This window comes from Dama dama, chromosome 14, assembly GCF_033118175.1.
Source record: "Dama dama isolate Ldn47 chromosome 14, ASM3311817v1, whole genome shotgun sequence".
In the NCBI taxonomy this organism is placed as follows: Eukaryota; Metazoa; Chordata; class Mammalia; order Artiodactyla; family Cervidae; genus Dama; species Dama dama.
In genome coordinates, this window is record NC_083694.1 from 68,353,268 (window position 1) to 68,374,996 (window position 21,729).

Sequence of the window (21,729 nt, forward strand, 5' to 3'; positions counted from 1 at the left end):
CCCACTGATATTTCCATGTTGCTGCCTTCTTTAGCTCCAAGTCTAGGAATATATGAGGCAGAAAATAAAGCCAGAGAATTCACCACTGTGTTATTCCTAGCCAGTTTGCTTTCCTTTCTCCACCATTCAGAATAGCTTAATGTTTGTTTAATGTAATGTTTTTTGTTTTTTTAATGTCTAGAACTTTTCGAGGTACTTAGAGCAAGGAATCAGGCTTTCCAGGTGGCTCAGTGGTAAAGAATCCACCTCCCAATTCAGGAGACGCAGGGAACGCAGGTTGGGTCCCTGGGTCAGGATGATCCTCTGGAGCAGGAAATGGCAACCTGCTCCAGTATTCTTGCCTGGAGAATTCCATGGACAGAGGAACCTGGTGGGCTACAGTCGATAGGGTTGCAAAGAGTTGGACACGACTGAGTGACTGACTGTGCTGAGCAGAGTGAGGAATAGGGAAAAGTATGTCTACTCCATATTTCTGAAAGCAGAAGTCTCATTCAGTTTGCCTTTACTTGTTTTATTTTAACAGGCCAATCTCTTTTCCTACCCGAGGTCTTGGGTCCAAGTATCCCTAATCAAACTTGTGTAAATTGCCTTCCTTGGGGAAAGAAAGTTAAAATCCCAATCTTGAAAGAGCTCTGTGCATTGGTGGGATGGGTAGAAACAGTTTTCATACCCAAACTACACACTGGGCCCTCTGTGAATTTATAGCTTTCTTTTACTCATCTTTAAGGCTTGGGGCCAACCAGAGGGGGGCCAGAGTTGTTCAGATTACTTCACATTCATTAAGGGATTTTTTTGAGCTTCCCTGGTAGCTCAGCTGGTAAAGAGTCCACCTGCAATGGGTCAGGATTCCTGGGTCAGGAAGATTCCCCTGGAGAAGGGATAGGCTATGCGCTCCAGTATTCCTGGGCTTCCCTAGTGGCTCAGATGGTGAAGAATCTGCCTACAATGTGGAAGACCTGGGTTTGATCTCTGGGTTGAGAAGATCACCTGGAGGAGGACACGGCAATCCACTCTAGTCTTCTTGCCTGGAGAATCCCCATTGACAGAGGAGCCTGCCGGGTTCCTTGGGGTCGCAAAGAGTCAGACATGACTGAGTGATTAAGCGCGGCACAGCATGAGGGATCTTTAAACTCTAGAGGCACAGAGAAGTTCCCATGACACAAGAGGAAGTTTCACCTAGAGGCTTCTAGGAACTTGCAAGTGCCACAGAGGAGCAGCTGGGGCACGGGTATGGCGGTCCCTTCCAACTTGGCCTGGCTTCTAAAACCAGAGCTTCTTGCCTTTGATTACTGAAGGTGAGAACCATGCTCAATACTTTCTGGGAGCCAGGCTTCTCTATACTTCATCGTTTACTAAGTCTGCTTCCTTAAAAGCCTGTTATTTAGGGAAATATGATCTTGCTGTGGAGCAGCATGTGTTTTTAATCCAGCTAGATCTCATTTGGGATCCTGGTCTCCTCTTTTGCTAGCTGTATGACCTTGAAGCTCAATCATTCACTTAAAAATCATCCTGTACTGCCTACTGTGGACCAGTCACTGTGCTGTTTTGGGAATAAAGTAATGAGTACCCCCTTCTCCCTTTTCTTTACTTTCCAGCCAATAGCAAGTCCAGTTGGTTTTACTTCAGAAATATATCCAAAATTGAACTACTTTTCTCCATCATCCCATCTTTTCCCCAGCCTATAATAGTAAGTTCTCTGATTCTGTTCTTCCCTCTAATACTCTGCCTCAATTCATTCTTTCAGAAACATGCATCGGATTATTATTCTCTTACTCAGAACCCTCCAGTTACACTGAGACATACTGAGAATAAAACCCAACACCCCCTCCCCCCGCCCGCCCCCCCCCCCCCCCCCCCCCCCCCCCCGCCATGGCCCACTAGGGCCTGCATGGTCTGGTTTCTGCTTCCCCGTCGAGTTGTCTAGTATCTCTTACCCTCTCATTTAGTATGCGTTAGTCATACCAGACTTTCTTCCTTTCCTTAAAATATCTCACTTGTCCTACCCTGAGGCCATTACATCAGTTATCTTCTCTATCTTGGATACTTTTTCATCCAAAGTTTGAATGACTTGTTGTCCTGCTTTCATTCAGGTTTTAGTCCAAACACTCTCTTTCCCCTACTCCTCAAGTCAAATTCTATCAAAACACTGTGTCCCCCAGCCTCTTATTTTTTGAAATTAAAATTTCATTGTACATAGTTTTATTAGAATACGGTCACAATCATTTGATTAAATTTTGTCAATGGCGAAATTTAATGATACTTTAAATTTATTTATTTTTTAAGAGTACTCAGATTTATTTTCTAGGTACTTTTATGTATGTTGTCTTAATTTATACCTGACAGCAACCCATAATGAAGTTATTGTTGTTATCATCATTGTTATAAAACACTTATTCTTTATTAGACACTATTTTCAGCTCTGTGGGTGTTCCTCTTGGCTCAGTGGTAAAGAATCTGCCTGCGATGCAGGAGATGAGCATTCGATCTCTGGGTCAGGAATATCTCCTGGAGAAGGAAATGGCAACCCACTCCAGTGTTCTTGCCTGGAGAATCCAATGGACAGAGGAGCCTGGTGGGCTACAGACCATGGGGTTGCAAAAGAGTCAGACACAACTTAGCAATTAAACAAAAATAACGACAGCAATTTTAAGCTCTATGCATATATTAACATATTTAATCATGACAACAGCCCTATGAGGTAGGTACTATTGTTTGCATTTTCTTTTTTTTAAATAAATTTTTACTGGTGTATAGTTGATTTACAATGTTGTGTTAATTTCTTCTGTACAGCTAAGTGATTCAGTTATATGTAAACATAATATCCGCTCTTCTTACAATTTGATATTATCTTAATTTGTCTACTAGACTAACCTCTCCAAGAACAAGAATCATGCTGTTTCCTTCATTGCTATTTGCTCAGTGTCTAGAACAATTCTGGGCACAGAGTAATCAATATTTGTTGAGTAAAGTTGCTTAATTCTCTTGTGCCCCAGGCTCTCTCTTGTGACATGGAATAATAACTAGCTAATCAAACAAGGTTGTATTTAGAATTGTGAGGTGATCAATGTATGTGAAGTACTTAGTATATTTATTGTTTCATTATGATCATTTGTATTACAGTGTCATTCTATTCTCCCATAGTCCTCCAGTTCCTGTTTTTGTACCTCCTGATCCATCTGGAATGTCATGACTGTTTGTCCATGACAGAGGCTGACTGGTTTGATGCTTGCAATGAAATCCTCACTTAGTTCTCTCTTGGCTGTGTTTTTCCTCACAGGTTCTGCAGCTGGGCTCAGACATCCTTCCCCAGTACAAGCAAGAGGCACCAAAGACCCCCCCGCACATCATCTTACATTACTGTGTTTTTAAGACCACGTGGGATTGGATCATCTTGATCTTAACCTTCTACACAGCCATCCTGGTTCCTTACAATGTCTCCTTTAAAACCAGACAGAACAACGTGGCCTGGCTGGTTGTGGATAGCATCGTGGATGTCATTTTTCTGGTGGACATTGTGCTGAATTTTCACACCACTTTTGTCGGACCCGCTGGGGAGGTGATTTCCGACCCCAAGCTCATTCGCATGAACTACCTGAAGACGTGGTTTGTGATTGACCTTCTCTCCTGCTTGCCCTATGACGTCATCAACGCTTTTGAGAACGTGGATGAGGTTAGTGCCTTTATGGGTGATCCAGGGAAGATTGGTTTTGCTGATCAGATTCCACCACCCCTGGAGGGGAGAGAGAGTCAGGTACATCCCTCAAATCTCAGACCTTGTTGTCATGTCTTTAAGTTAATTGTGGATGCTCAAAAGAGGAGAACTTGAATGGGTGGGAACTGGTACGACTGGTGTCTGAAACAGAGGGAGCATGATGCTTGGTCAGTATCCTTGCCTGCTGCTCTTGTCCTTTGGAGGTGTGGAGACCCTGCATGTCAGTGGATGGATGTGGAGGAGACCAGAGGCTTCTTACTCCCTGTGGAGTGCAAGCTGCTGGCTTGGGAGGTGGGGCTGCAGAAGCAGGCATGCATTGCCACTGCATTGGTGAAATCTTACACTTGGTATGCATTTGCTGAATGCCTGTCTACTGATTATTCTCATTATGGGGACTTTTCTGTTTCCTGCTGATGACCTTTGGCTGTTTCAAAACTAATTAACTCTTGAAAACAGAGATGCTACTCTCCCCTAAGATTGCTTGCCTGTATTTTTCCTTTTTCTCTGGTAAATGTTGGGAAACAATGAGTTGTTTCTTTGCTAAAATGAATTTTGCAGGTGACCAGTGGCATTTAATTGTCCATGCTGTCCCTTGCCTAAATTTGCTGAGGTAGTCAGGCTGTGGTTAAGTCTGACTCTTGTGGTTAAGTCAGGCAAGAGGGGAGTGTTACTGGACTACACTGCTTTGGGTTGTTATGGGAGAAATTAAAAGAAGATAAATGCTCTGAAACGGGCTAAAATCAGGACATGCTTAAAGAGTCAGTGAATGTGTGCTGGGACATGTTGCAGCAGGAAGGGGCCACTCGGCTGGTTAAAGTGATTTTCTCCTTTGAAAAAGCAAGGGTGTCATATCACGGCAAAGGAAAATGTCAGATTCTTATCTAGTTTGAGTGTTCTGTGAGAATTGATATTTTTTTTCCCTACCCTTCAGTTGACACTTTAGGTGGCAGTACTCCTGGTAAGTCTTCAGCTTCAGATAGCAGTGGCCCTCACTGCCTCAGACTGTGGAGGGTCCCAGAGGTCTCAGGATGGCTGTGCTGCTGTCTGGATGGGTCATCCGGAAGTCATCAGGAGGCTGAATTGAGGCAAGATACGCTCTCAGGGCTAACGGGCTAGTAGGACTGGAGATAGTGGGAAGGGACAGCCAGCTCCCTGCCAGGATAACAGGGCCTGCCAGTGACTCCACGTCTTGCTGGTGGCATAATGATGCCTCTCACTTTCACATCAGTACCAGCAGTGGGCGAGGATTCCAGCCCCTTCCTCCCTGAGAATCCAGCTTCCTACTGTTTGCTCTCCAGTGAAGGGGAGCTAGTGTTCAGATGCTCCAGACTCAGAGCAGTCCCTGTTTTCATCTGGGTGGTGTTTTAATAGACTGTAAAATCCTGAGAAATAGTGCTCCAAGTGGCTTGTGTGGATTTTGTAGGGGGATTAAATGAGCTGAGACTGATCATTTAGAAGAGTAAAATCATCCCTAACGTGAATGTTGGGATTCTTAAATGTGAATTTTAGTACATGTTGGGAGTGCTATTTTTCTCTGTGAGCACATCTCTAGCAAATTTTATGTTAGTGAGCGAGGAAAATATGATCATTTTGGCTTAGGTAATTTAACTGATTATTTCAACCTAAAAGAGCTTCTTATGCACATATGGGAAATGAGTTTTAACTTTAAAAATACTGGTTGAGTTTTAAAAATAAACCATTTGCTATTTACAGCAATGGCTTTGAAATTTTGCAGATAAATAGAACAGTTCTTTGGCTTCTATAGTTTCTTACTAAACATTGGCAGAGCTTTAAACACATATGTAAATGTGTCAAGATTACCTTGTAGGTTAGCAGAGCATAACTGTGCTCCCATGCACTGTGTATGTTGGGTTAGAATTCCTTTGCCATTAATCGTGAGTACCCTTGACATGGTTTCTGGTGTCCAGATTCATGAAGTCGATTGTAGATAGGGAAATTATAATTTCTCTGTGATGAGTCCCTCAGTCATGTCCAACTCTTTGCAGCCGCATGGACTGTAGCCCTCCAGGCTTCTCTGTTCATGGGATCTTTCAGGCAAGAATACTGGAGTTGGTTGCCATTTCCTACTCCAGGGGATCTTCCTGACCCAGGGATCCAAGCCACATCTCTTGGGGCTCCTGCATTGGCAGGTGAATTCTTTACCACTGAGCCACCTGGGAAACCATAATTTCTCTATAGCTTTCTATTAATAGTTGGCAAAGGGTTTAGCATGAAAGCTCTTACAACTGTTTCTTGATCATCAATGATAATATGAACATTAAGAGGTTATAGTTATGATTTGCTTCTGTAAAGACTTGACTTTATATTTGATAACTCCTTTCAGAGCTTTGGCTCGAACCTGAAATAAAGCCTTTCCATAATAGTCGTGGTAGAGTTGGGGAAACACTGAAGATTCATATACTGAAGATTTGGCTGCTGTTCCTCTTAGTCTCACCTGTAAGGACACCTGGGAACCTTGTGCATGTCATTTAGCTTTTCTGGATCCCAGTTTTCCTAACTGCAGCTAGGGGATGATACCACCTCACCTGCCTGAAGGCATGGCATTTGGGCTGTGGATTTGAGTTCCCTGTCAGCTGCAAAATCTGGTGAGTTCAGAATCCCTGGTGTTAGTCTCACCTCCAGACTGACTATAAAAATGAGAGACTCAGCATCCTGACTTCCTATCTTTGGTGGAAGTTGGAGGAAGGTGGGGTGGGAGGGGGATATTTAGCAGGTTATGATAAGTAGACCTACTGGAGGTCAGAGCCCAGTAGAACTGTCATCTGGTTTAACCCTCTTAACTCACAAACAGAACAAAGAAGAATCAAAGGGGACTCATTATTACTGTGACCATATGATGTGCTGCACCATCTTGAATGAGTCATGTTCCCTGGGTCTGTTCCATGACAGTTTTGGTAAAATAGGGAGGAAACACAGAAGGATACTGTTGAGTCAGAACTGACCGAGAAGTTCCGGATGTGTGTGGTTCACCCTTGGCTTGGTTGTTGTGATGGGGAGGCTGGGTATTGGGTACCAAGGATGGGAAGCTGCAGTTTCCCTGAGGCAGGAGGGCTGGTGATGCGTTGGGCAGTTTAAGATGCTCACCAAGGGACAGCACTGTTTTCCAGGCACCAGGCCTTTGTGTCAAAAAGCACCATTAAATCAGTGGGCACGGAGGGCCACTGGTGCTTACAGCGGATTGGAGAGGCCATGAAGGGCACCCCGCCTGTTGAACCTGGGTTAGGTGGGGGAAATCCCTTCACTAGAAGAGTTCTGGCTAATTCACCATAGTGTTGTCTTCTTCCCCAGGCTCTGCTGTGGGGTTGCTCATCTAAGACTAGAGAGTGGGGAGAAATAGGGAATTATGGACTAATTTCTCATAAACAGTAACAGAGCAGACCTCTCTCTGGTGTCCTCCTGGTTATGCCAGCAGAACTGTGCTGCATGGAGACTACCAGGGAGGCGGCAGATGGACAGGGGGGCTTTCCACCTGTGTGTGTCGGGGTTAGGGCGTAGGCGTGGGGACTGGGGTGAGGGCGCTTAAAGCGAAAGGATTGGGCCTTCCCAAGCCTTGGGTCAAGAAATCAGGTTAAAAAGCCAATTGTGAATTCAGCCCTGTGGATGGAGCCCACCTCATGATTTAAGCCACACTGGCAATCCATTTTGCCCCAGCTTGGTTCACTTATGTAGATGGCCTGTGTTTGCGTCATTCTCCAGTCTGTTGGTAATCATCCGTTTTGGAGGCCGTTTGGGAATATGTTTGCACATTAGTTAAACTGGTGAGAGGACAGAAGGCCTGGAAACAGAGTAAGTGGAAGCTTGGAATGGGTGTGCTGGAGCAAAAGCCCAGTGGCTCTCTTTCAAGCACTTCGTGCAGTGGACCCCAACCTTTTTGGCACCAGGGACTGGTTTCCTGGAAGACACTTTTTCCGTGGACCAGCATTGGGGTGGGGGGCTGCTGGTTTGGGGATGATTCTCATAAGGAGTGAGCAACCTAGGTCCCTCTCATGCCCAGTTCACAGGAGGGTTCACGCTTCTATGAGCATCTGACGCCACTGCTGATCTGACAGGAGCTGGGGCTCAGCGGGTCATGTGAGTGATGGGGAGCGGTTGTAAACACAGGAGAAGCTTCACTGGCTAGCCCGCCGCTGTTCACCTCCTGCTATGTGGCCAGGTTCCTCACTGGCCCCTGACTGCTACCTGGTCCGTGGCCTGGGGGTTGGGGACCCTTGACTTAGTGGACTATGGCCCTGGTGTGTGTCATGGATTAAAGAGAGAATTATTATTCACAAAACATAAGGAATCCTAATTTTATTGCCAGTGGAGTGTGGAAGTGCAAACAGGGGACAGAGCCAATTGTGCCCCAACCCGGGTCACAATTCTGGTGCCCTGGGGCCAAGAGCTTCCTTCTGTCCCCGGCTCTGCAGCCTCAGACTGCAGCACCACCAGCTAGGGCCGGCCACAGCTGACACTTGCCGAGAGCACATGAGAGACGTTCACCCAGAGCAGAGGAGGACCGAGGCATGCTGATGGAGAGATAACAGCGCTGATAGCAACTTCCCTTCATCTAGAGCATCTACCTTTCCAAAACACTTTCCAATAGATTGCCTTTTTTAATTATTGAAATATGGTTGACCTGCCATATTATGTTAGTTTCAGGTGTAGTCCATAGTAGTTTGATATTTGCAAACATTATAAAATGTTCACCACGCTAAATCTAGTAACCATCTGTCCTCATACAAAGTTTTTATAATATTATTGACCGTATTCTTTGTTGTGCAGAGGGCCTTTGTTTCAGCTCTGTGGTGGTAAAGAAACTGCACTTAACTGAGGGGAAGATGACTTGTCAGCTTCCAGCCGTGCAAACTTATAGAAGTCACTTCACCTCCTTGGACTTTGCTTACCTCACCTGTAAGATGGGTCCATTTCAGCTTGACCCTTCTGTGGCTCTAGGGCAGGTATTATCCCTGCTTTGCAGATGAGGGGAAAGGGCCGTGTTGTCCAGAGAGTAAAATTGGACTCTGGTCTCTTAACTCCTAGGTCAGTGCTTTTCCCTATAAGTCATGCTGCCTCTTCAGAGATCTGGGGGCAGAATGAGCCAAGCAGTGTGGGCTGTTCCTCAAGTCCTTCTGTGAATCATTCCCAACTTGGCCCCTTCTGCCTGCCTCCCACCCCACCTCCGAGGGGAGAGAGGTTCGAGTGGTCAGCCTGGGTGACCCTAAACTGAGATCCCTAGTGCATATGCGTAGGGCTGGACAGTGAGCATGGGGTCAGAAGTAACTCCAAAGGGCTGGTTGCCTGTCCTCCTCTCTCCTTGGTGGATGGGGCCAAGGTTCTTCCAGGTTCACTGTTCCTAGCTTTTCTATGATTTCCTTATCACTGAAGCTGAAATCAAATTGGATCTATGTACGCTGATCATCCTGTTGATTTGTAGTTTTCAGGCCTTACGTGTGGTTTCTATTTAGGTGGATGGACACTGGTTTAATTCCCACATAGGTGACTCCTCTCTTTTCCAGCTGAAATCTCAGAGGAAGCTGTTCATGACTGTTCTCAGTCATGAAATGACTGAGAGTTTTCTATCCCACACTTCCAGCAATACATGATATGAATGTACTATATAATTTGTTTATGTATTTCCCTGTGGTTTATCATAGCAGTTATTTTTTGTTAATAGACTATTTTTCAGAGCAGTTTTAGGTTTATAGAAATAGACTACCTTCACCACCTGCAGATTCCCTGTTATTAACACCTTGCATGAGGGTAGTAGACTTGCTACGGCCAATGTTCTCAGTCACTCAGTCGTGTCTGACTCTTTTCGACCCTATGGATTGCAACCCACCAGGCTCCTCTTTCCATGGGATTCACCAGGCAAGAATACTGGAATAGTTGACACTTCTTACTCCAGGGGATCTTCCCGACTCAGGGATCAAATCTGCATTTCCTGTGTCTCCTGCATTGCAGGCAGATTCTTTACCTGCCATCTGGGAAGCCCCATTATGGCCAATATGATGCATTATTATCAGCTGAAGTCCATAGTTTCCATTAGGGGTCACTCTTTGCAGTATACTTTTTCTGGGTTTTGACAAATGGATAATGACATGCGTCCACCATTGTGTATCATACAGAACAGTTTCACTGCCTTAAACATCCTCTGTGCTCCACCTATTCATCCCATCCACCCCTCTAACTCTTGGCAACTGCTTTTTACTGTCTCTATCATTTTATCTTTTCCAGAATGTCATAATGTTGGGATCATAAAATATGTAGCCTTTTCAGATGGGCTTCTTTCACTTAGAAATAAGCCCTTAAGTTTCCTCCATGTATTTTGGGGACTACCAGATAGTTTATTTCTTTTTATTTCTGAATAATATTCCATTGTATGGATGTACTATATTTATTTCACAACAACAACAAAATAGCAATTAAAAAACCCCATGATTGATAGCATTGGTTATTTAGGCCTGATCAGCACAGGCCTGGTCCTGGCCCTTCCTCCTCCTCTGGATCCCTGGAACATGGAGAGTGTGGAAGAGCTGAAACACTGACATGCAGACCAGCCCATCTCAGCAGCCTATGGTGTCTCCTGGATAAAAACCGAAAATGTTTAACTCACGCTGTTATGTCTAACGGGCTTCTCAGGTGGCTTAAGTGGTAAAGAATTTGCCTTCTCAAAGCAGGAGACACAGGAAATGTGGTTTTGCTGCCCGGGTCAGGTAGATCCCTGGAGGAGGAAATGGCAACTCCAGTATTCTTGCCTGAAAAATCCCACGGACAGAGGAGCCTGGCGGGCCGCAATCCGTGGGATTGCAAGAGAATCAGACACAACTTAGTGACTAAACAGTAGCAACAACAAAATTGTGTCTATTGACACAAAACCAAAATTGTATGATAGTACCCTCATATTTCATAAACTTTTCCTTGGCATTTCTGTCTTTTGTGTTTGTGCTGAGTACCCTTCACTTCTACCATCCATTTATTTTGACAAAACCAGACACCTTCTAGTTTCATCTGAGTGTTTTGTTGGTGGCAGGAAGTGCTATTGTGGGGCATGTTTCTCTTCTGATGATGGGGACTTGCCAGCAGTGGCCGGTGGCTGGGGTCTGACTTCAGTGACGATGTCAATTACTACTGTTGTCATGCTGGAGTTGTCATTTCTCCCCTCTCACCTGTGAGGGCAAGTCAGCATAGAACGTTTCCTCTTTTTTTTGTTGTTATTTATTTATTCAGCTTTACAATATTGTATTGGTTTTGCCATACATTGACATGAATTCACCATGGGTGTACATGTGTTCCCCACCCTACCCCCTCGCCCCACCTCCCTCCCCATCCCATCCCTCTGGGTCATCCCGGTGCACCAGCCCCGAGCACCCTGTATCATGCATTGAACCTGGACTGGTCATTCGTTTCACATGTGATAATTTACATGTTTCAGTGCCATTCTCCCGTATCATCCCACCCTCGCCCTCTCCCACAGAGTCCACAACATCTGTGTCTCCTTTGCTGCCTCACATACAGGGTTATCATTACCATCTTTCGAAATGCCATATATATGCATTGGTATACTGTATTGGTGTTTTTCTTTCTGGCTTACTTTACTCTGTATAATAGGCTCCAGTTTCATCCACCTCATTAGAACTGATTCAAATGTATTCTTTTTAATGGCTGAGTAATTTTCCATTGTGCATATGTACCACAGCTTCCTTATCCATTTGTCTGCTGATGGACATCTAGGTTGCTTCCATGTCCTGGCTATTGTAAACAGTGCCGCGATGAACATTGGGGTGCACGTGTCTCTTTCAGATCTGGTTTCCTTGGTGTGTATGCCCAGGAGTGGGATTGCTGGGTCATATGGCAGTTCTATTTACAGTTTTTTAAGGAATCTCCACACTGTTCTCCATAGTGGCTGTACTAGTTTGCATTCCCACCAACAGTGTAAGAGGGTTCCCTTTTCTCCACACCCTCTCCAGCATTTATTGCTTGTAGACTTTTGGATAGCAGCCATCAGTCTTCTTCCTGACTTGCACTCACAGTATGTCAAGGATTGTGGAGGTTCCGTGGCTGTTGATCAAGCAGAGGCTTTAAACAGAAGAGCAGGCTATAGGTGTTGTATCCCACACAGACAACTGAATCATCCTCACCCCTTGGACATGCATGGGGGACCAGGGCAGTGGCTAGGGGGAGCATTTTAAAGGGAACAAGTTAATCCTGCTAACCCTACGAAACTGTGATTGCAGAGCTTTAAAAAGCATAAAAACTTAGTGATGCTCTGAGAGCTTTGCACATTGGAGCAAAACAGACTCAATAGATGTGCCTGACTCAGTCTCTGCTCTCACACTGTCCTTTCTGCGCCCCCGCCCCCAGTCTCTCTTTTGGCCAACCCCAGTTCTACTTTTAATTCTCTGCCAACATTTCTTCGAATCTTGTTCAGGGTCCTGTCCTGTGCTTAGTCACTCAGTCGTGTCTGACTCTTCGTGACCCCATGGACTGTACCCCATGAGTCCGCCAGGCTCTTCCATCCGTGGAGATTTTCCAGGCAAGAATATGGGAGTGGGTTGCCATGCCCTCCTCTAGGAGATCTTCCCAACCCAGGGATCGAACCTGGGTCTGCTGCACTACAGGCGGATTCTCTACTGTCTGAGCTGCCAGGGAAGCCCAGTAAAGCTTGTTTGAACACAAGCACTGTGATACCACAGCCGTAGATCTGATAACCCAGGAATACTGAGTGGGTAGCCTATCCCTTCTCCAGGGGATCTTCCCAACCCCGGAATTGAACCAGGGTCTCCTTCATTGCAGGCAGATTCTTTACCAACTGAGCTCAGGGAAGCCCCTGTTTAGGGTGATCTTTCTTTAAAGAAAACTTACTGACTGAGGTGGTAGGGGATAGGGATACAACTCTTCCATTTGCCCCCAGTCTAGTGGGACGATGGATGATAAACACCAGCAGAGGATGTGAGTGCGGTCAGCTCAGGGTGTTATTTCTTGCTGTTGAGGAGCATGTAGCCTGTTGAGAGAAGCTGGAAGGCTTCCTGGAGGAGATGACCGGGGTTAGTCTGGTGAGGAGTAAGGAGGAGGGTCTTGTAAGAGGAGCAATCAGGAGCAGAGGGGTGAGCTGTCAGGGACTAGCAAGGCATTTATTATGTCCAAAGCAGAGAGTCAGCCCTGGGGGAGGGAGGAAGGTTGAGAGCAGGAGCAAGATAGTGATACAGGGTCTTGCCAAGGAGTTTCCATGTTGTCACACAGACAAAAAGAAACCACCCTGGTTTTCATTAGGTGTGTGACACGATCTGATTTTGACTTTTGAAAGTGTTCTCAGACAGCAGTGGTGAGAACGAGGGAAAGGGTCTCCACTCCCACTCCTCCTGTTCTAATGAACCGGCTGCCGTCAAGCTGTTACCTCCACCATGGCACTGAGCTGTGGTCATAAATCAAGTAACTGTCCATGTTTGAGTTTATTTTTAGACTCTGTGATGTTCCACTGGCTTATTTGTCTATTCTTACAGCAATACTACACTGTGTTGTCATAGCATAATAGTAATTATTAATCTGTTACTGTCTTTGTTCTTTTTCTTCAACACTGCCCTGTCGATTCTAGTTTCTTTGTACATGCACTAAAATTTGAGAGTTAACTTGTTAATTTCCAGCCCCCTCCCCCCGCCACCAAAAAACACCCAAAACCAAAATCTTGTAGGGATTTTGAATGGGATTGTACTGAATCCAAAAACCAATTTGGAGAAAGTGGAAATCTTAATATTGTGTTTTCTAATTTATGACCATCAACCAACCATATCTTTGGGTCTTCTTTAAATTTCTTTTAGCAATATCTAGTGGTTTTCAGCATCAACGTCTTACACATTTCTTAAATTGCTATTATTAAACTTATTCCTACATATCTGATGTTTTTGGTTTATGTGTTGTCAGTGGGATTTAAATTTTTTGTTTTTAATTGTTTATTGCTGGTATAAACTATTTTATTCACTGACTTTGATGCTTGCCCTGGTAACACATATACTAAAATTGTTTACTAATTTTGAAGCAAAGTTGCCAAATTTGCTTATTAATTAGAATATTTTGTAGGTTCTTCTGTATTTTTACATACACAGTGATGTCTTTGTGAATTTGTTTTATTTCCAAAATCTATGCCTTTTATTTCTTTTTCTTGAATTATACTGGATAGGATCTCTAATGAAATGAGTGGAAATGGAGATAATAGACAGTTTTGTCTTATTGTTTGTTATCCATAGGGGGATATGTTCACTATTTCACCTTCAGTATTTTGTTGACTTTAATTGATTTTAGTTTGCAAATACATACTCCTTTTTTGGTTAAGAAGGGTCTCTCATAATCTTGGTTTTACGTGAATTTTCCTTGTTAAGAAGTTTTTGACTTTACCAGATTGCTTTAATATTTTTTTCCCCTTACTTTTGTTAATATGATAAGTTATGTTGATTGACCTTTGAATGTTAATTGACCCTGCATCCCTGGAGTAACTCCTACTTGGTCATGATATATTGTACTCTTTTATATAATTGTACGTGATTTTCTAATATAAATACTTAGGCATTTTGCATCTCTGTTCATGAGAGATATTGGCCTTTCATTTTTTTCCTGTGATGTCTTTGTTAAGGATACACAGGGAAGTGCACACTTTGAAAGAATTTATGTAACATTGGTATTATTTATTACTTAAATAATTCATTAATGAAGTTACCTGGCTCTGAAATTTCTTTGTGGGAAGATTTAAAATTATGATTTCAATTCCTTTAGGAAGTATAGAACTATACAGATTTTTTTTTCATTTGTGTCAGTTTTACATTGTTGAAGATTTAGCCTTTTCATCTAGTGTGCCAAATGTATTGGCAAGAAGTTACATATAATATACAATTATTACTTTTAAATGTTAAAGTGATTTTCTCCATTTATTCTTTTTTAATTTTGTTTTTTTCATTGAAGGATAATTGCTTAACAGAGTCTTGTTTTCTGTCAAACCTCAGCATGAATTAAGTTTATTTTTTCACTGATGTTTAGTTGATTTTAGAGTGCTGTGCCAGTTTCTGCTCTATAGAAAAGTGACTCAATCATGAACATCCAGACATTCTTTTATTTCTATTTTCCGTGATGGTTTATCACAGGATTCTGAGTATAGTTGCTATACTGTAGTAGGTCCTTGTTTATCTGTCCTATATATAATCATTTACATCTGCTAATCCCATACTCCCAGTCTTTCCCTCTCCCACTCCCCTCTCCGTCGGCAACCCAAGTCTGTTCACTCTGTGTATGAGCTTGTTTCTGTCTCATAAATAGACTCCTTTGTGCCATATTTTAGGTTCCACATATAAGTGATATCATGTGGTATTTGTCTTTCTCTTTCTGATTTACTTCATTTAGCGTAATAATCTATAGTTGCATCAGTGTTGCTGCAGATGGCATGCTTTCTTTCTTTTTCATGGTCAAGTAGTATTCCATCACATATATGTACCACATCACATTATCCATTCCTCTGTCAACAGACATTTTGGTTGTTTCCATGTTTTGGCTATTGTGTATAATGCTGTTGTGAACATAGGGATGCATGTGTCTTTTTGAATTATATCCACTTATGCTTCATTGGTCATTTGAATCTTTTCTCTGTTCATTTTGGTCAGTTGTGGTATGGTTTTGTCAATTTTATTAATCTTTTAAAGGAACCAATTTTGACTTAGCTAATTGTCTGTTTTCTATTTCATTGATTTTTGTTCTTATTTGTATTTTCTTTTCTTGCACTTTAAAAAAAAATTAGTCTGTTTTACACCCAGCTTAATGGGATGGAATCTTTGATCATTTAGGCAAATATTTAATATATGAATTTAAAGCTATTTTATCCTCTAAAGACATTTTAAAAACATCCCAGAGATTTTAATGTTATATTCCTATTATTATAGTTCAGTATACTGGACTTCCCTTGTGGCTCAGCTGGTAAAGAATCCGTCCGCAATATGGGAAACCCTGGTTCAATCCCTGGGTTGGGAAGATCTCTTGGAGAAGGGAAAGGCTCCCCACTCCAGTTTTCTGGACTAGAGAATTCCAAGGACTGTGTATTCCATTGGGACGCGAAGAGTAGGAGACGACTGAGCAACTTTCACTTACTTACTAGGGCTTCCCTGATAGCTCAGTTGGTAAAGAATCTGCCTGCAATGCAGGAGACCCCGGTTCGATTCCTGCGTCAGGAAGATCCCCTGGAGAATAGGATAGGCTTCCCACTCCAGTAATCTTGGTCTTTCTCTTGTGACTCAGCTGGTAAAGAATCCACCTACAATGCAGGAGACATGGGTTCAATCCCTGGGTTGGGAAACCCCCCGGAGAAGGGAAAGGCTACCCACTCCAGTATTGTGGCCTGGAGAATTCCATGGACTGTAATAATCCATGGGGTTGCAGACAGTCGGACACGACTGAATGATTTTCACTTTCTTATACTTTATTTCTATTGTGATTTCTTTTATTTGAAAGTGTTGCCTAATTTCTAAACATTTGATAATTTTCTAATCATTTTATTATTGATTTCTAGATTATTTCTTTAGTGGTAAGAAAATATACTATATGATTTTAATTCTTTGAGTTTTATTGAGACTTGCTTTATGGCTAAATATCTAGTCTATTTTGGTAAATCTTTTTTATGAATTTACAAAAAATGTGTATTTTGCAGTTGAGTGTTATATTCTCTATATGATAAATAGGCCAAGTAGATTAATGGTTTTAAAAATTTAAAAATAATTATATTATTATTGATTTTTATCTGTTTGTTCCATTACATACTGAGTGAGGTTTGTAAAATCTTCAGCTGAGGTTGTGGAATTGTTTATTTCTCCTCTTAGTTCAGTTAATTTTTGCTTTGTGTATTTTTAGAGCTATGTTGTTAGATTAATACACGTGTAGGATTGTTGTGTCTTCCTGTGAGTGAGTCTTTTTGTTATGAAATATTCCCATTTTACTTAATAATATTTATTACATTTATGGAAGTACCAGACCATGTTACCTGCCTTCTGCAAAACCAGTATGCAGGTCAAGAACCAACAGTTAGAACCGGACATGGAACAACAGACTGGTTCAAAATTGGGAAAGGACTATGTCAAGGCTGTGTATTGTCACCCTGCTTATTTAACTTATATGCAGAGTACATCATGTGAAATGCTGGGCTGGATAAAACACAAGCTGGAATTAAGATTGCTGGGAGAAATATCAATAACCTCAGATATGCAGGTGACACCACCCTTATGGCAGAAAGTGAAGAAGAACTAAAGAGCCTCTTGATGAAAATGAAAGAGGACAGTAAAAAAGTTGACTTAAAGCTCAACACTCAGAAAACTGAGATCATGGCATCCGGTCCCATCACTTCATGGCAAATAGATGGGGAAGCAATGGAAACAGTGAGAGACTTTATTTTTATGGGCTCCAAAATCACTACAGATTGTGACTGCAGCCATGAAATTTAAAGACAGTTGCTCCTTGGAAGAAAAGCATGACCAACCTAGACAGCATATTAAAAAGCAGAGACATGACTTTACCAACAAAGGTCCGTCTCGTCAAAGCTATGGTTTTTCCAGTAGTCATGTATGGATGTGAGAGTTGGACTATAAAGAAAGCTGAGCACTGAAGAAGTGATGCTTTTGAACTGTGGTGTTGGAGAAGACTCTTGAGATTCCCTTGGACTGCAAGGAGATCAAACCAGTCAATCCTAAAGGAAATCAGTCCTAAATATTCATTGGAAGGACTGATGCTGAGGCTGAAGCTCTAATACTTTGGCCACCTGATGCGAAGAACTGACTCACTGGAAAAGACCCTGATGCTGGGAAAGATTGAAGGAAGGAGGAGAAGGGGATGACAGAGGACCAGATGATTAGATGGCATCAACAACTCAATGGACATGAGTTTGAACAAGCTCCGGGAGGTGGTGATGGACAGGGAAGCTTGGAGTTCTGTAGTCCATGGGGTTGCAAAGAGCCAGACACGATTGAGTGACTGAACAACAGTTACATTTATTTTAACTTGTCTAATATTCATATAGACATCAGCTTTCTTTTAGATAGTGTTTGTACAACATGCCTTTTTCTATCTGTTTCCTTTAAATTTCTTGTGTCCTTGTTTTTAAAGGATATTTTTTGTAACTAAATAATGAAGAATTGGGTCTTTTGTTTTTTTGAAAATCTAGTTCATCAGTATTTGCCAAATAATTGGAATATTTAGTCCACTTTAGTCCCATTGTTATCATTGGTCTTATTTTACCATCTTGCTATTTGCTTTCTATTTCCATACCTGTTTTTAGGTTTCTTTATTCCTCTATTAATATTAATAGCTCTATTAATATTGCACAAAAAGAACTTCAAAGGAAAATTATTACAAGACATACAGATTTCATAATTTTAAAAGGTTCAATCACCAGAAATATATAAATTTTTCAAAATTCTAAAACAGAGTTGTTTCTTTGAAAACACTTAGTAATAAAGTTAACAACCCCTGGCAATACTAATTAGGAGGAAAGAGAGAAAGCAAAGAAATGAAAATGAGAGGATATAACCAATATCAGGAATCAAAAATGAAAAAAGAGACACAACTATAGTGTCCTACAAGCCTTAAAAGATAAAAGGATATTATTTATCAACTGTATGCTAATAACTTTTGGAAATGGAAACTTACTAGAAAATTTATAATAAACATGGTTTACAAAATTGACTCTAAAAGGCTTCCCAGGTGGCACTAGTGGTAAAGAATCTGCCTGCCAATGCAGGAGACATAAGAGATGTGAGTTTGATCCCTGGGTCGGGAAGATCCCCTGGAGGAGAGGATGGCAACCCATGTATTCTTGCCTGGAGAATCCCATGGACAGAGGAGCCTGGCGGTTTACAGTCTGTAGGGTCGCACTGAGTCGGACATGACTGAAGTGACTTAAGACACAATAGACCTATACCAACTTTTTCAGTTGTTTTTAGTATTTACATGGTGTATTTTTCCATTGATTAATAGAAACCCTGCTATATTGTATTTTTAGACATGCGTCTTCTAAGCGGCTTATTTTTGATAGAGTCTGGCACATTTGCCTTTAATTTGAAGTATTTAATTCATGTGATATTTTGGTCTATATATTCTATCTTATTTTGCTCTTTTTTGTCCCATCTGTTCTTTGTTTCTTTCTTTTTTCATCTCATTTATTGCCTTCTTTTGGTGTTGATAATTTTGTGTTATTCCAGCCCTCTATTAACCTTTTATTTTCTCTTACCATTCTTTTAATATGTACTCTGAAAAATACAGTATGATTTTTCCAGTTATTATAAATTAATGCTTAATGCCTCTTCACAGATGTTGCAAGGATTTTAAAAGATTTTAAATTCTTTTACTCTCTTCTTCACTTATAAACTTTTATCATCAAGTGTATATAAGTTCTACATGTATTTTGATTGTTATTTTATGCTGCCAATACTCATTTGTATCTATATTATCTTTCATTGTTCCTTATCCCTTCTACCATCTCCTAGTTTACATCTGATAAATTTTTCCTTCTATCCAGAGAATACCCTTTAATATTTAATTTAGTCTGCTGGTGATGAATTCTCTTGAGTTTTGTTTGTCTGAAAATATCTTTATGTTGCTTTAATTCTTGAAAGATGTTTGCACTGGATATTAAATTCAAGGTTGGAAATTACTTTCTTTTGGTTATTTGGATGTACTTTCTTAATCAGCTGACTTCTATTATTTTTTGAGAATTCAGCTCTTGGATTAATTGTTTCATTGTAGGAATTCGGTCTTTTTTCATGTGGTTGCTTTTAAGATACTTTGTTTTCTTTTTTTTTCTTCTTCTCCCACTCCTCTCCCCTTTCCTTCTTCCTACCCCCTTCTCCTCTTTCTTCTAGTACTTTTACAATGGTATACCTGAGGATGACCAGCATCTGTCAAGGGCCTTGTGGATGAGAGATAATTAATGAAGAGATGATTGACAAAGGCATTGGACAATATACTACAAAACAGTGGGAGATAGTGTAGATTTGGGTCTAGTAATAGAATGAGGCTGGATTAAAATTAAAATTAGGAGTCTTCCTAGCATGAAGGAGCAAGATGAGCTTTTACTAAAAGCTGGAAGCTGAGAGACAATGTGGAGAAAACCACTTTATAGGAACTGTCACTTTTGGTCAAGGGATGCAAGCAACCTATGGTGACCTAGGAGTCAGCTGGGGAAATAAATGCCCTGACCTCCCTTTTCCTTTCTTCACCCTCCAATCTCCTTATGACAACCTGGGCTACTGAGCATGAGAATAGATTTATAGGTGCATTTGGGGCTCCCCTTGTAACTCAGTCAGTAAAAAATCTGCCCACAATGCAGGAGACCCAGGTTCAGTTCCTGGGTCAGGAAGATCCCCTGGAGAAGGAAATGGCAACCCACTCCAGTATTCTTGCCTGGACAATCCCATGGACAGGGGAGCCTGGCGGGCCACAGTCCATGGGGTTGCAAGAGTTGGACATGGCTTAGTGACTAGCTGACAGCAACGATGCAGTTCATAGGGATTCTTGAATCTGTGGCTCAGATGTCACAACATTTTACGTAGAGGAGCAAAAACAACTTTTAGGCTGTGTGGGCCACAGATGGTCTCTGCTCCTCCTTTTCTTCTTCCATGACTCTTTAAAAATAAAAAAAAACTATTCTTAAGTCATAAGCCATATAGAAATAGGTGACTCACCAAATTTGGCTGACCCTTGTTACAGGTTGAGAGGATTTTTTTTTTTGGGGGGTGGTCAATATTGAGGAGTTCTCAGCTGCTACCTCTTTCTAACTTTATTTATTTATTTTTTCTAACTTTATTTTTTAAGTTAATGTTTAATGGAGTATAGTTGCTTTACAATGTTGTGTTAGTTTCTAGGTACCGCAAAATGAATCAGCCATATATAGACACATGCGTGCTGGGTCATGTCTGACTCTGCGACCCCATGGGCTGTGTATCCCCTCTCCTTTGGACTTCTTCGCATTCAGGTCAGCACAGTGCATGAAGCAGAGCTCCCTGTATGATGCACAGGTTCTCATTAGTTATCTATTTTATATGTAGTATCAATAGTGTCTATATGTAAATCCCAGTCTCCCAATTCCTCCCACCCACCGTTCTGGTCTCTATATATTTGACCTCTACGTCTGTGTCTATTTCTGCTTCACACATAAGATCATCTGTACCATTTTCCCCAGATTCCACATATATGCATTAACATACAGTATTTGTTTTTCTCTTTCTGACTTGCTTCACCCTGTATGCCAGTCTCTGGGTCCATCCACATCTCTACAAGTGACCCAGTTGCCTTTTTATGCTGAGTCCTAGTCCACTGTATGTATGTACCACATCTGCTTTATTCATTCCTCTCTTGATGGACATTTAGGTTATTTCCATATCCTGGCTGTTGTAAATAGTGCTCTGTAACTTTATTTCTATTTTCTCTTTCCTCTCTTCTGGAATTCCCAGGGCACATGTTAACTCTTCTCACTGAATCTCCATGTTTCCTACTTGGCTCTTATATTTTTTTGACCTTTGGTCTTTCCATGTTGTATTGGCATGTTTTTTCTGATTACTCTCCCAGTTTCCTAATTCACTCTCTAGTTACGCCTAATTACTTTTAAAACATTCTATTGCATTCATTATTTTGGTTAATTTTTGTTTAACATGTATGTATTTTTTAGTGTTAGAATTGTCATTACCTTATTTTATACTTCCTGGTTCTCTGCTGAAATTCTTGATCCTGCCTTTTATTCTGTCAAATAACTATTTTAATGTCTGTATTCAGTGGCTATATAATCTGGAGCCTCTGTAAGTCCTCTCCTCTTGTAGTCTATTGTTTCTCTTAACTTGTTTAGATCCTGTTCCAACTCTTCAACATGCCTCTTTATTTTTGATTGTGTAGTGGACATTATATGTCAATAACTATAAAATAGTGTGGATCCCAAGATGGCATTCTTTTCCTCTGGAGGATATTAACATTGCTTCTTTATTGTTGTCCAGTCACCCAGTCATGCT

The 21,729-nt window shown here is 41.6% G+C and overlaps 1 protein-coding gene across 2 annotated transcripts in view; it reads left to right on the forward strand.

Annotated features, from left to right (window-relative positions):
- The window catches only part of KCNH1 (potassium voltage-gated channel subfamily H member 1), a 404,874-nt gene that overhangs the window by 92,036 nt on the left and 291,109 nt on the right, over positions 1-21,729 (forward strand). The window contains exon 6 of one of the 2 annotated variants that reach the window (XM_061161024.1): positions 3,278-3,751. In XM_061161024.1, the coding sequence (XP_061017007.1) occupies positions 3,278-3,751 (474 nt within the window). The remainder of the gene's footprint in view (positions 1-3,277; positions 3,752-21,729) is intronic. The other variant, XM_061161025.1, reaches the window with a different exon arrangement.